A 15401-nucleotide genomic window follows, 5' to 3' on the forward strand; every position below is an offset into this window, starting at 1 on the left:
ACTGTGTTTAAGAATTTTAGTTAACTGTGCTTCTATTAAAGATACATCTAATTAGGTCCTGGATTTTAGTTTTTTAGTTTAAATATTAATGACATTTTAGAAAAATAGTCCTACGAATTTGTAAGCTAATTTTAGTTAATTGTGCTTCTATTAAAGATGCATCTAATTAGGTCCTGAATTTTAGTATTTTAGTTTAAATATTAAGGACATTTTAGAAAAATAGTCCTAAGAATTTGTAAGCTAATTTAAGTTAATTGTGCTTTTATTAAAGATGCATCTAATTAGGTCCTGAATTTTAGTTTTTTAGTTTAAATATTAAGGACATTTCAGAAAAATAGTCCTAAGAATTTGTAAGCTAATTTTAGTTTATTGTTCTTCTATTAAAGATTCATCTACCTAGGTCCTGGATTTTAGTTTTGTAGTTTAATTATTAAGGACATTTCAGAAAAATAGTCCTAATATTTACGTTCTATTTCCTTCTTTGTAGTGTGCTAATGGAAGGAGATCGTGTTTTCGAGTTTGATGATTGGCGTAATTCGATGAGCTATTGGAAAGGAGATTTTCAGTATAAGAAAACAATAAAAAGTTTCTTGTCGAACACACAATGGAAGAAGTTAAGGGATGGTGTTTTCGGTAACTTTTTTCGATTACAAGGTGTGAAGTTCTGTGGTAGACTTATTCATTGTGTGTTGCTTTCAGAAATTGTAAGCAATGACTCGCATTCAATGACATTCAAGGTTTTTGATCATGAAGTGAAGTTTACACGTGAAGCGTTCCAGATAATTACTAGGTTGAAATGTTCTTCTTCAGTGGACTTCAAAGTATTACGTGAAAGAGAGAATAGGCTTTCGAAAGTCTACTTCCCTGGAAAGGATAGAATTGAGTTAGGCGATTTGTGGCATTTTATTACTAGTCACCCATATGGTACAACTGCATCATTTGTAGGCAGCCATGACGATGCGGTGAAGTTGGCAACAATTTATTTTGTTGAATCTATGTTGATGGGGAAGCGCAAGAATCAGAATGTGTCTGAGCGGGTAATGAAAATCGTAGATGACGATGAACTCTGCTCTTCTTTCAATTGGATCTCTCTTTGTTATGAAAAGTTACTAAAATCATTGAAGAGTTGCTTGAAGCCCAAACAAAATACTTCAGACAATGAGAATGAGAATGAGAATGAGAAAGAGAAAGAGAAAGATAAAGAGAAGGACAGTTATACTATACTTGGATTCCCTTTCGCCTTCTGTGTTTGGATTATGGAAGTATTCCTAATTTTTTAGGAAAAATAATTTGTGAACTTCAGAGAATGTGAGTTCCCTCGGATGCTATGTTATTCAGATATGAAATCTCCACATTATGACACCCTATGTAAAAAGTACTTCCATAATGAAAAAGTAAGTTAACAGGATTACTAGCTATTTTTTTGTTCATGTGTTTTAGTTCCGAATACTTACATTTTTTTTCTTATATAATAGTTGTATCAGTTGCTCGAGATGGTACCATTTCTTTCTTCTGAAGTAGATACGGAGCCCGCTAGTGTGCATGTGCCATTGTCTCAAGATCGAAGTTCAATGCCTTCAACACAATTTGATGAAGTCTTGCTTAAGGAAATTGTTAACGTAGGTTTTCTGTCTTTGAATACCATTAGTTTTTTATTTGCTTATTTTTGCTTAAGAGACTTTTTTGTTTTTATGATTTTTGATTCAGAGATTATCGGAGAAGTTCAAAAAGGATATGGAGGTAGAATGTACTAGAATACATCAAAAAATAGTTTTATCAGAAAAAAGGATTCAAAATGGCATCAATGTAATATCCTTAATTTTTATGCTTGTAACTCTAAGTTAAGGACACCGTGTCCTTAATTTTTGAGCTTGTAACTCTCAGTTTAGGACTTCCTATCCTTAACTTTTGAACTTGTAACTCTAAGTTCAAGACTACATGTCCTTAACTTTTTAACTTGTAACTCTAAGTTCAGGACTACATGTCTTTATTTATTGAACTTGCAACTCTAAGTTAAGGACTAAATGTCCTTAATTTCTGTGCTTGTAACTCTAAGTTAAGGACCGAGTGTCCTTAATTTGTGACCTTGTAACCTGAAGTTTAGGACTATCTGTCCTTAACTTTTTAACTTGTAACTCTAAGTTCAGGACTACATGTCCTTAACTTTTTAACTTGTAACTCTAAGTTTAGGACTACATATCCTTATTTTTTGAACTTGGAACTCTAAGTTCAGGACTACCTTTCCTTAATTTCTGTGCTTGTAACTCTAAGTTAAAGACCAAATGTCCTTAATTTGTGAGCTTGTAACTTGAAGTTTAGGACTACCTGTCCTTAACTTTTTAACTTGTAACTCTAAGTTCAGGACTACATGTCTTTAATTTTTTAACTTGTAACTCTAAGTTTTGGACTACATGTCCTTAATTTTTATGCTTGTAACTCTAAGTTAAGGACTAAGTGTCCTTAATTTGTGAGCTTGTAACTTGAAGTTTTGGACTACATGTCCTTAACTTTTTAACTTGTAACTCTAAGTTTAGGACTACATGTCCTTAACTTTTTAACTTGTAGCTCTAAGTTCAGGACTACATGTCCTTAACTTTTTAAGTTGTAACTCTAAGTTCAGGACTACATGTCATTAATTTCTGTGCTTGTAACTCTAAGTTAAGGACCAAGTGTCCTTAATTTGTAATCTTGTAACTTGAAGTTTAGGACTACCTGTCCTTAACTTTTTAACTTATAACTCTAAGTTCAGGACTACATGTCCTTAACTTTATAACTTGTAACTCTAAGTTCAGGAATACACGTCCTTATTTTTTTAACTTAGAACTCTATGTTCAGGACTACCTGTCCTTAATTTCTGTGCTTGTAACTTGAAATTTAGGACTACTTGCCCTTAACTTTTTAACTTGTAACTCTAAGTTCAGGACTACATGTCCTTAACTTTTTAACTTGTAACTCTAAGTTTAGGACTACATGTCCTTATTTTTTGAACTTGGAACTCTAAGTTCAGGACTACCTGTCCTTAATTTCTATGCTTGTAACTCTAAGTTAAAGACCAAGTGTCCTTAATTTGTGAGCTTGTAACTTGAAGTTTAGGACTACCTGTCCATAACTCTTTAACTTGTAACTCTAAGTTCAGGACTACATGTCCTTAATTTCTATTCTTGTAACTCTAAGTTAAGGAACACTTGTCCTTAATTTGTGATCTTGTACCTCTATGTTAAGGACCAAGTGTCCGTAACTTATAAGCAGCTCACATTCTAATTCTTATTTTAAATACTATCTCACAGGCTTTAAAGAAAAACCTCAAAGATTGATACTTCATTGAAGCTTCTTGACAAACCTCATGAAAGGACCATAGAGAGAGAACCTAGTGTTCCAATTAGCAAAGATGGAGTTGATGATCAATGTGATGATATAGATGTGCATGTAGAAGATCATTATGAAAGCGATTATAGAGATGCGCATCTAGAAGATGAAACTGATATTGGCATCGAAATTGGGAAATGTTAGATACAGTTTTTGAATTTGTTATCATTGAAATTTATATTCAATAGCGTAATACATATAAACTTTTTTGTGATTACAAATGTGTGTAGAATCTTTTGATAGAGTGCAAGTTCAAGATGGAATGGAATGTCAAGACCAAGAAAATCCAAAAGAGACAAGTGTAACAAAAATAATTTTTAAATCTGGAGTGCAATCTCAGGATTTAGAAAATCCAATGGGAACAAGTATAAGTGAGATTGTATGTAAATGTGTTGAAGAAATATATGATCTATCTACACCTCTCTCACTTACAGAGAAATTTGGAAATCAAAATGATGCCAATCAAGGTTAGATGGAATTTTCATGATATGTTCAATGTTAGTTTTAGTAAACTATTAGTAACAAGTATTAATTATAAATGTTACAGAATCTTTTGAAGCTGCAAGGAAAGAAGATGGAGTGGACTATCAAGATGATGAAATTTCAAAAGAGAGAAGTGGAGGACAATATCAAGACATAGAAAATACCCAAGGAACAAGCATAAGTGAGATTGTTTGCAAATGTATAGAAGGAACATATGCTATCTCTACACCTCTCTCTCTTACAGACAATATTGAAAGCCAAACAAATGCTAGTCAAGATAATGATTTAACTGGCATGATCTTGACAGTTGCAAAAGGTTAGACGGATTTTTTTTCATCTTATACATGTTTGTTTTAATCAAATATTAGTAACAAGTACTAATTGTATTAGCTCTTGTAAATATTTTGTAGAATCTTGTGAACTTGCAATCGAAGAACATGGAGAACAGTTGCAAGATAAAGAAAATGCAATCAATATGTCAGCTCCATTGTCTGTTAAAGAAATACAAGAAGGCAGCGTGGCCAACACAGGTATTGATTGTGTCCTTAATATTGTTTTCATAATTCAAATTGTCAGGACATTTCAAAAATTATGTCCTTAGTTTTTGTCTCTTCATTTGACAATTTGTCATAGAATTGACGACTTGCAGCAAACTAATGTATATGTAGTGTTGCTTGCAGAGCAAAACAAAAATGAAGCCGTTAACCAATATACTAGGAAAAGGAAGAGAGATAGTATTAGTTTTGATGGTCCATCATTTATTATTGTTACTCCTACTCCTCCGACTACACAAGATGGAGTGGACTATCAAGATGATGAAATTTCAAAAGAGAGAAGTGGAGGACAATCTCAAGACATAGAAAATACCCAAGGAACAAGCATAAGTGAGATTGTTTGCAAATATATAGAAGGAACATATGATATCTCTACACCTCTCTCTCTTACAGACAATATTGGAAGCCAAAAGAATGCTAGTCAAGATAATGATTTAACTGGCATGATCTTGACAGTTGCAAAAGGTTAGACGGAGTTTTTTTTTATCTTATACATGTTTGTTTTAATCAAAGATTAGTAACAAGTACTAATTGTGTTAGCTCCTGTAAATATTTTGTAGAATCTTGTGAACTTGCAATCGAAGAACATGGAGAACAGTTGCAAGATAAAGAAAATGCAAGTAATATGTCAACACCATTGTTTGTTAAAGAAATACAAGAAGGCAACTTGGCCAACACATGTATTGATTATGTCCTTAATATTGTATTCATAATTCAAATTGTCAGGACATTTTAAAAAATTATGTCCTTAGTTTTGGCTCTTCATTTGACAATTCATAGAATTGATGACTTGCAACAAACTAATATATATGTAGTGTTGCTTACAGAGCAAAACAAAAATGAAGCCGTTAACCAATATACTAGGAAAAGGAAGAGAGATAGTATTGGTTTTGATGGTCCATCATTTGCTATTCTTACTCCTACTCCTCCGACTACACAAATGAGCATTGATGAGGGTTTGTCTATGGAGGTTGAAGAAAATGTTGAAGAAGAGCTTGGTCGAGGGAAAAGGAATAAGAAGCTTAGTTGGCAATTGAAATCTCCTTTTGAACAGAAAAGAAAAAGAGGAACATTGATGGTGCACAATGAAAATACTCCAAAATATACAGGCTGGATAAAATCAAAATATACTCGTACATGTATTTTTCATTGTGCCAAAGATGATGAAAACTTGTTGAAGAAATTCATTGGTGGTTGGGCAAGGAGAAAAGGAAAGGTCGCAAAAAAGTGTAAGTCCCTAAATGCATTCATTATTTCTCAATTGCTTATATTTGTGTCTTGAACTTGTAATTTTAAATTCAGGACTAAGTGTATTGAGATTCCAACTCTAACTTCATGACTAAATGTCCTAAATTTTTGAGCATGTAACTCTAAGTTAAGGATTAAGTGTCCTTAACTTTTGAGATTGTAAGTCTAAGTTCAGGACTAAGTGTCCTTAACTTTTTAACTTGTAACTGTAAGTTAAGGACTACCTGTCCTTAATTTTTGAATTTGCAACTCTAACTTCAGGACCAAGTGTCCTTAATTTTTGAACTTCTACTCTAAGTTCAGGACCAATTGTTATTAACTTATGAGCTTGTTACTCTAAGTTCAGGACTTTAATTTATGAGCTTGTACGTCTAAGTTCAGGACCAAGTGTCCTTAACTTTTGAACTTGTAACTGTAAGTTAAGGACTACCTGTCCTTAAGTTTTGAATTTGCAACTCTAACTTCAGGATCAAGTGTCCTTAATTTTTGAACTTCCACTCTAAGTTCAGGACCAATTGTCCTTAACTTATGAGCTTGTTACTCTAAGTTCAGGACTAATTGTCCTTTAATTTATGAGCTAGTAAGTCTAAGTTCAGGACCAAGTGTCCTTAACTTTTGAACTTGTAACTGTAAGTTAAGGACATTCTGTCCTTAATTTTTGAATTTGAAACTCTAACTTCAGGACCAAGTGTCCTTAATTTTTGCACTTCCACTCTAAGTTTAGGACCAATTGTCCTTAACTTATGAGCTTGTTACTCTAAGTTCAGGACTTTAATTTATGAGCTTGTAAGTCTAAGTTCAGGACCAAGTGTCCTTAACTTTTGAACTTGTAACTGTAAGTTAAGGACTACATGTCCTTAAATTTTGAATTTGCAACTCTAACTTCAGGACCAAGTGTCCTAAACTTATGACCTTGTTACTGTAAGTTCAGGACCAAGTGTCGTAATTAGGAATTGAGGACTAACTTATAAACTTTCTAACTTTGATATTTTCAAAATTTTTAGGGGACAAACTGATATATATGCTGAGGATAATGGTGTGAGAAAGAATCCATATAAATTGTACCATCAAAAAATCAGTAGCAAAATATTCTTCCTTGATCTTGCAGATAGTAGCTTTGTACTTGATGATAAGGTTTGATAATTCACAAGGCATTTGTTTTCTTTATTCTTAATTTATTATTTTTAATTATTTATGACTGATGGATTTTATTTCTTTTTTGCCTTTTTATGAAGCATATTGACATTGCCCTGTATTATTTGAGAAAGAAGGAATGCTACCACCCTTGCGCCCATCCTTTTCATTGCACAACTACAGATATACTTTTTGATAACTATATGCTAATTGTGTATAAGGATTTCAATGAAGATGCTTCAGATTTATTTTGGTGTGATGATAATCAGTTGGTTCTCACACCATATGTGTGGGGTGACAATCGTAGATGTGAAATTACTTGGACAGAGGTTGACAAATTTTTTTTCCATGTCGGCTTCCTTCAGAAGATAATGATGCTGTAACATATTTTCTTTTGGGGGTATTGGACTTGAATGAGAGAAATATTGATGTGTACAATTCCATATATAGTGAGCCATATGAACAAGGAATGAAACACATTGAAATGTATGCACGCATGATCCCCCACTTGCTAAAGTTCTCACAGTTTGAGAAAAATCACAAGTCTTTTGGAAATGCATTCAACAAATTTGATATTCAGTGGCAAAGATCACCACACCAAAATGGATCGTACGTGTTGTCATTTGCTATATAATTTATATGTACTTTAGATTTATTTTATTAAAGATATTGTTTAATTAATTCCATATCTTACATTTTTCTTAGGACTGATTGTGGTGCATTCCTAATCAAGTATGTGGAGTTGTTGATGATGGGAAATGATATGGAGAAATTCCAACCTGAGGACATATCAAACTTCAGAAAAGAACTTGCAGCAAATCTTTGGGCACATGGAGAGTGGAAAAGAAATTCTGGTTATGATATACTACCAGAAAATGTCGGCGACGACTATGATAGTGAACATAAAACTTATTGCCCAAAGGAGCTGTAATGTAGTTGTAAAGAAAGTCAGCTGTAGTGGAATTGGTATAAAATTGCTGTAAAAAATCCATATGAATTCTGAAATATCCTGTAAATTGTCATAAGGCACTTTATTTTGTTTGCATAGCATAATATTTTTGGTCACAGCTATGCTAAATTACAGTTTCAGCAGTAATATAAAGGCATCGTGTTATTAATTTTTTTCTTTTTGTTAACTATTGATTTGTCCATTTTTTCACAGTTTTAAAGGGCCAATCTTTGATTAAATTGTCTTGAAGTTTTTAGAAATTTAAAGCAACACACATTGATTGTTGTAGAACTTTAGAATCTGTTAACTACATCCTTATTTATTGAAGGATGAAAATAATATTTAAGGCATTTTTTTAATATGCTAAACTTCTGGAATATAGACAATAAACTGAGATTTCCATAAGTTAAGGACATTTTAGAAATTTATGTCCTATATATTAGATTCATACTTTAAATGTTCAGGACGTTTCAAAAAATTATGTCCTGAAGTCTACTTGTACCAATCGTATTTTAAAAATAAGATGTAGCAAACTATGTTTAGCAAGATGTAGATGTCAAGTTTTATAACTACTAATTTGTCCATTTTAAATTGCCAGTTTCTTATTAAATCTGTAGAGATATAGCAAAAGATACATTGATTGTTGTAGAACTTCAGGACATTATGTTCATAAACGTCCTGATTTGTTGAAGGATGAAAATAATATTCAGGACATATTTTTCTAAAATGTCCTGAACTTTTGGAAATCTAGATAATAATCTGAGATTTTGAGAAGTTAAGGACATTTTAGAAATTTATGTCCTTAATATTAGATTCATACTTGAAATTTTCAGGACTTTTAAAAGATTATGTCCTTAAGTTTTACTTGTACCAATCTAATTTTAAAAATAAAGATGTAGCAAGCTGCAGGCATCAAATTATATAAAGAAAAGGACTTTCTTGTTTACTTACGGCAAGAATAAAATTCCATAAACAATAATTGGTTCGACAAAGGTAAATTGAACTCCCAGAAAAAGTAAAAGAAACAAAGAACATGTAAGCATAAAGAAACTTTGAAAATTCAGGACATCTTTTATATAAACATCTGCTAATGTTTACTTGCTCAAATAAAAACAATCTAAATGAATCCAATTTATAGCAAAAACTTAAAAGAGCAGATAAACATAAGTGGATATATCTATTATTCTCTATGCTTCCTTGAAAATGGATGGACTGCCGGAGAATATATACAAGATGTTCTATTATGACCAATTCTTCTGCAACGACCACATTTGAATGTTATTTTTGATGATTCGGTAGCTGCAATATGCCTTTTCTTTTGTCTTCTTCCTGGCGGGACTTTGAAATCTGGAGGTTTAATAATTTGTGACTTAACACTCTCCGGTACAATCCAAGAATCCATATGTCCTACAGGATGTATTTGTCTTTCATATATTTTCAGCCAAGATTTCTTTAAGTACCAGTCCGAGCAGAAATTGGACTTCTTGATGTTTCTCTTCTCGATAACTGCAATTGTATGTATACATGATAATTCATCAAATTAAAACTGAAAATAATCACATGTTCTTTTGTTTAAGTCCACCAGAGTGAAAACAATCAAATTAATTCCTTCTTCCTCAACTCTAGAATGCCATGAATCAACAGGGAAGACCTTCAAAGTTGAAAAACTATAAGTTAGTACATTATGTTAAATTATCATTAAAATAATAAGCTAAAGTAAGAACATAATACTTACATTTAAATTAGAAGCTAAATCTATCTTTTTCTTCAATTCCTCTTCTACCCAACACGAAACGTCATAAAAAGTTCCTTCTGCTCCATTTCTTCTTTCATAAAACCAACGTTGTAGCTTCACTTGGATGGAATCCATCATTCTTAATATAGGCAACTCCCTTGCTTCTAATAGCACATAATTCATTGACTCAACTATATTTGTTGTGAGCATGTCATATCTTCTTCGTGGACTACAAGAACGTGCCCACCTTTCCGGTGGTTCTTCCATCAAGTAATCAAAAGTCTTCTTATCAACTTTTGCTATATCTGACATATATAGATCAAATTCTTTGCGCCTGTATACTCTTGCAGCACTTTGGAAAAGTTTTATGACCTCACTTTTCACTTTCCTTCGCTTTAGGTTCTGCTCCAAATGATAGATACAAATCCCATGGTGGCTTTAAGGATATACCTTTGCAATGCTATATGCAATAGATTGATACCTGTCCGATAAAAAAATTAAATTATCACGGCTCCCAATTTCATTGTGAAGCTCACTAAAGTACCACTTATAGGAGTTGTTATTTTCAGATTCTGCAATTCCAAAGGCTAGTGGGAATATTTGGTTATTTGCATCCTTTGAAACTGAAATTATTAAAACACCACGATATTTTAACTTCAAAAAAGTTGCATCAATAGCAATCACTGGTCTACAATGATTCCAACCAGCTATTGATGATCCATATGCATAAAACATATAAAGAAACCTGAAAATACAGTTTAACAGAAGGTTAAAAATACAGGACACCAAATCCTTAACTTTTTCACTGCACACATCAAAGTTAAGGACACCATGTCCTTAATTTTTTTCACTACACACATCAAAGTTAAGGACACCATGTCCTTAACTTTTACAATGCACACATCAAAGTTAAGGACACCATGTCCTTATCATTTTCACTGCACACATCAAAGTTAAGGACACCATGTCCTTACCATTTTCACTCTGCACATCAAAGTTAAGGACATCATGTCGTTAACTTTTTCACTACACACATCAAAGTTAAGGACACCATGTCCTTAATATTTTTACTGCACACATCAAAGTTAAGGACACCATGTCGTTAACTTTTTCACTGCACATATCAAAGTTAAGGACACCATGTCCTTAACATTTTCACTGCACACATCAAAGTTAAGGACACAATGTCCTTAAATTTTCACTGAACACATCAAAGTTAAGGACACCATGTCCTTAACATTTTCATTGCACTAATCCATGTTAAGGACACCATGTCCTAAAGTTTTTTACTACACACATCCAAGATAAGGACACCATGTCCTTAACATTTTTACTGCACACATCAAAGTTAAGGGCAACTTGTCCTTAACCTTTACAATGCACACATCAAAGTTAAGGACACCATGTCCTTAACTTTTACAATGCACACATCCAAGTTAAGGACAGCTTGTCCTTAACTTTTACAATGCATACATCAAAGTTAAGGACACCATGTCCTTAACTCTTTCATTGCACATGTCAAAGTTAAGGACACCATGTCCTTAACTTTTACAATGCACACATCAAAGTTAAGGACACCATGTCCTTAATATTTTCACTACACACATCCAAGTTAAGGACACCATGTCCTTAACATTTTCACTGCACACATCAAAGTTAAGGACAACTTGTCCTTAACATTTTCACTACACACATCAAAGTTAAGGACACCATGTTCTTAACATTTTCACTGCACATATCAAAGTTTAGGACACCACGTCCTTAACTTTTTCACTGCACATATCCAAGTTAAGGACACCATGTCCTTAGCTTTTTCACTGCACACATCAAAGTTAAGGACACCATGTCCTTAACATTTTCATTGCACACATCCAAGTTAAGGACACCATATCCTAAAGTTTATAAAACAGACTAATAAACCCTTTTTGATTGCTTACCTATTGTTGTCGTCTATCTTTATGTTAGTGTATGTTCTTGGATTTTTACTTTTCATCATATACAAGTATGAATACAATAATTCATAATTCTCTTCAGGAGTTCCTCTTATTAAAGCTGAAGCACATTGAATAGCATGCCATGCCTTGTGATAACCAATGTCTAGTCCATGCAATTTTTGCATTTCTTCCATGACAAAGGCTAGTGTAACTTCAAACCTTGGGTCTCGAAGATTATCGATAATGTAACCACTAATCAACTTTGAAGTTGCATTCCTTTGATCAGTTTTCATAGTGTTAACTGAGCAGTCATGATTTTTCTCAATCTTTACTATCTTGAATAGTGTTGAATCTTTAATTTTGAAAGCACGCACATACCACCCACACCTATCATCATTGCATTTCAACGAATATATTGTTGAGCTTGATCTAACAACCTTGAATTCAAAATGTCCTTTAATTGCTATATTGGAAAAAACAGTTAATTATACTCTTCTTTTTGTCAAATATTGATCCCACTTTTATTTCATCCAACGAAGCATTTTCTCTTAATATCGTAGTTTGGGATTCTTTTTGTTTCGAATTTGAGCTTCGTCTAGTTAGTTGAGTAAAGGTTTTTTCAGCAACTTCTTCTATTACCGGTGCACTCTCTAAGACTTGAATACCCAAAGCTTGTTCGTTGTTAATCTCTATAATGCTTTGTCCTTCCACATGAATAGAATCAAATGTTTGAAGCACCTCTTTAGTTATTGGTTGAGCTTCAACCACATCTATTTCCATTATCTGTTGGCATTTGTCTTGATTGTCTTGTTGAGTTTCTATATTGACATGTTCAAAGGTGCTTGTAGAACCAAAAACTCTTTTGCGAAACATCAACAATAAAACGACAACCCTTGAAGAGTGAATGACTATTTAGTAACTCTATACATATGTGAAGATCTAAATCTTTGGATACAAGCATTCCCTTGCTTGTTCCCAGATTGATATCAAACCATATTATTGCTTCAAACTTGTCTCTATCCAATTCAATAAATTCAATGACCTGGTTAATGAAATCTTCAAATCGAATTGCCTCAGGTACTAGAACAAGCTCTGTTTGATGATCAAGATACTTATAGTCTGCAGTCTATCTACCATTAAAAGCAACTATAATACATATTGTATCCATCCTGCAAGTCAAGAAAATGGGAAATTCAGGACATATTTATACAACAATCATGAAGTTAAGGACACGATGTCCTAAACTTTATCAATACAAGTTGCAAAACACAGGACACTATGTCCTTAATATTTAGAACAACAGTCATGAAGTTAAGGATATCATGTCCTAAACTTTATCAATACAAGTTGCAAATACATGACACTATGTCTTTAATATTTACACAGTAGTCATGAAGTTAAGGACATCATGTCCTAAACTTTATTAGTACAAGTTGCAAAAATAGGACACTATGTCCTTAATTTTTACACAGTAGTCATAAAGTTAAGGACATCATGTCCTAAACTTTATCAGTAGAAGTTGCAAAAACATGACACTATGTCCTTAACTTTGATACGTGCAGTCAAAATGTTAAGGACATGGTGTCCTTAACTTAGATGTGTGCATTGTAAAAGTTAAGGACATGGTGTCCTTAACTTTGATGTGTGCATTGTAATAGTTAAGGACAAGCTGTCCTTAACTTTGATGTGTGCAGTGAAAATTTTAAGGACAAGTTGTCCTTAACTTTGATGTGTGCAGTGTAAATGTTAAGGACAAGCTATCTTTAACTTTGATGTGTGCAGTGAAAATATTAAGGACACGGTGTCCTTTACTTTGATGTGTGCAGTGAAAATATTAAAGACATGGTGTCCTTAATATTTAGAACAACAGTCATGAAGTTAAGGACATCGTGTCCTTAACTTTATTAATACAAGTTGCAAAATGCATGACACTTTGTCCTTAATATATTTTAGAACAACAGTCATGTTAAGGACACCAAATCCTTAACATTATGTCCTCAATATTTACTGAACAATCATAGAGTTAAGGACGCGATGTCCTTAACGTTATCAATACAGAAAAGAAAAAAAAATCAAATTCCTAGCATCTTATTCTTCAGTAACGAAATATAAATCCACACAAACACACAAAAGCATATAGAGATATCTGAAACTTTAGAACTTACTGTAATTTTATGGTGAATTTTGGACGAGAATGTTGAATTCTGAACTTAGACTGGAAGTTTCAAATCGGAAGAGAAGCTTCTGTAATTTTTGACGATCACAACAATTCTCTGCATGCAAGTTTGCACGTAAGTTTGAGCTGCTGCTGATCGTAAATAAGGAGCGTATGTATCAGCAAAATCCTATATAGCAGAAGGGTATTTTTGTCTGAACGGATAAAAGTTTATTAAAGCAGTGGCTAAAGACTAAATACATTTAAAACAGTGATTTAAAAGTAAATACATGTGTTATTACTGGCTATCTGTGCACATCTCCCGGATATTTACGGGAATGGACCCATACGGTGGATCTTGAAGTTTTGTCCCCATCTTTTAGTTGAATTTTACATAGATATATTTAATTATAAATATACTAATTCAGTAATTCCACCATTAAAACTAAATCCATTATTAGAGTCGAGGAAAGGAATTGGCAACGAGTAAAATGACGGGCAGAAAGGAAATTAGAGTTGTTAAGGACTAAAGACATAGTTCTTATGTTAACAGTGTGAAAGACTGAGTGAATTTTCTTTTGCGGTATAAACTCAGTTGAAATTTAAAGATTTGAATTTGAATTAGTTCTTATGTACAACATAAACAAAATCATGTGATTATTTAAGAGCTTAAACTCCATTAACATTCAGTAATAAGCTTAGAAGCTTTGAATTTAAAAAATAGATTTTTATAAAATTATTATATGTTTGGATTGGGTGTTATTACAAACGATTGGAAATATTTTTTAGTTTATATCTTAATTTTTATAGAATTTGGTAAAGATGAGAGTTGGATTTGGTTAGAATTTTCTATCGAAACTCAAAGAGAAGAAGAACAATGTTGTATAAATAAGTTGTAAGTATTTTACATGTAATTTGTATGCTTAAATCATTGAACATATAGTAACATATATATGACATATGAAATACATACAAATGGTATACAAAATACATACAACTAGGGGTGAGCATAAAAAACCAAAATCCGAACCAAATCAAAAATCGAATCAAACCGACACAAAATCGATAATATTTTGGTTTGATTTAGCTTTGATTTTCAATTTTAAAAACTAATCAAATTTGGTTTAGTTTTTGTTTTAAGCAAAAATAATCGAAAAATTGAACATAACCGACTATAGAAATACTTTGTTAAAACTTTCTTATTACACATAATTTTTTTAATAATTTTTTAAGGATATTTAATTTTTTGCACTCTTAGTTGGTAGTCTAGTTCTTTGCCATTATAATAATTAAACTTTACATTTTAGTTTGATGGTACTTTTATTTCGTTAAGTCCAAAAATTTATTTCATGTTAAAAATAACTTGTCTTTAATATAGACCTTAAATTACTCATCACTATTTAATTTAATTATATATCATCAATATATCTTGGTAAATGAAAGACTCTTTTAAAGAATAATTAGTTTAATAGTGTTATGTTAAAATATAGTCGGCAAAATATCTGCTTGACAAATGTGTCATATTTAAGATAAAAAAACCGACAAAAAGTCGAAATAACCAAAAAATCGACAAAAACGGACATAAATCGAACCTATAAAAATCGGGATAATTGATTTGGTTTGGGACGAGGCACATACTAGACAAAGATGGCAGACATACTCCCATAAATTATTGAACGAGGAGGGGAACAGAAGCATCGTGCTGGGTGAGTTGAAGCACTCCGAGAGTCAGCGTGATTTTGGGTATTGTAGGCGTATTAAGGTAGAGGAGGTGGAGATGGCGAGGTGTAAGATGAGCGGGGGCTGAGAGATAGGACCAGACAAAATCCTAGTGAAATTTCGG

General features: G+C 32.5%; 2 protein-coding genes across 2 annotated transcripts; one reads left to right on the plus strand and one right to left on the minus strand.

Annotated features, from left to right (window-relative positions):
- The first annotated feature begins 494 nt into the window (after nt 1-494).
- Nucleotides 495-1280, plus strand: LOC138901429 (uncharacterized). The gene has a single exon (XM_070189190.1). It carries the CDS (start codon nt 495-497, stop codon nt 1278-1280), a length of 786 nt encoding a protein of 261 aa, XP_070045291.1.
- A 7906-nt stretch (nt 1281-9186) lies between these two features.
- LOC104090270 (uncharacterized) lies at nt 9187-12183 on the minus strand. The gene is made up of 6 exons (XM_070189191.1): nt 11923-12183; nt 11407-11840; nt 9920-10214; nt 9470-9871; nt 9317-9385; nt 9187-9240 (listed from the first exon to the last, which is right to left on the minus strand). Exons 1-6 carry the CDS (start codon nt 12181-12183, stop codon nt 9187-9189), a joined length of 1515 nt encoding a protein of 504 aa, XP_070045292.1.
- Nucleotides 12184-15401: the final 3218 nt, after the last annotated feature.

The sequence above is a fragment of the Nicotiana tomentosiformis genome, chromosome 11 (genome assembly GCF_000390325.3).
Source record: "Nicotiana tomentosiformis chromosome 11, ASM39032v3, whole genome shotgun sequence".
In the NCBI taxonomy this organism is placed as follows: Eukaryota; Viridiplantae; Streptophyta; class Magnoliopsida; order Solanales; family Solanaceae; genus Nicotiana; species Nicotiana tomentosiformis.

Excerpts from the sequence above, each read along its gene's own strand:
- LOC138901429 (XM_070189190.1), top strand. The coding sequence starts at position 495 with ATGGAAGGAGATCGTGTTTTCGAGTTTGATGATTGGCGTAATTCGATG.
- LOC104090270 (XM_070189191.1), bottom strand. The coding sequence starts at position 12,183 with ATGGAAATAGATGTGGTTGAAGCTCAACCAATAACTAAAGAGGTGCTT. Across the intron at positions 9,386-9,469 it reads ATTTAGCTTCTAATTTAAAT|GTCTTCCCTGTTGATTCATG; the intron begins GTAAGTATTATG and ends TCAACTTTGAAG. Across the intron at positions 9,241-9,316 it reads ATTTGATTGTTTTCACTCTG|TTATCGAGAAGAGAAACATC; the intron begins GTGGACTTAAAC and ends ATACAATTGCAG.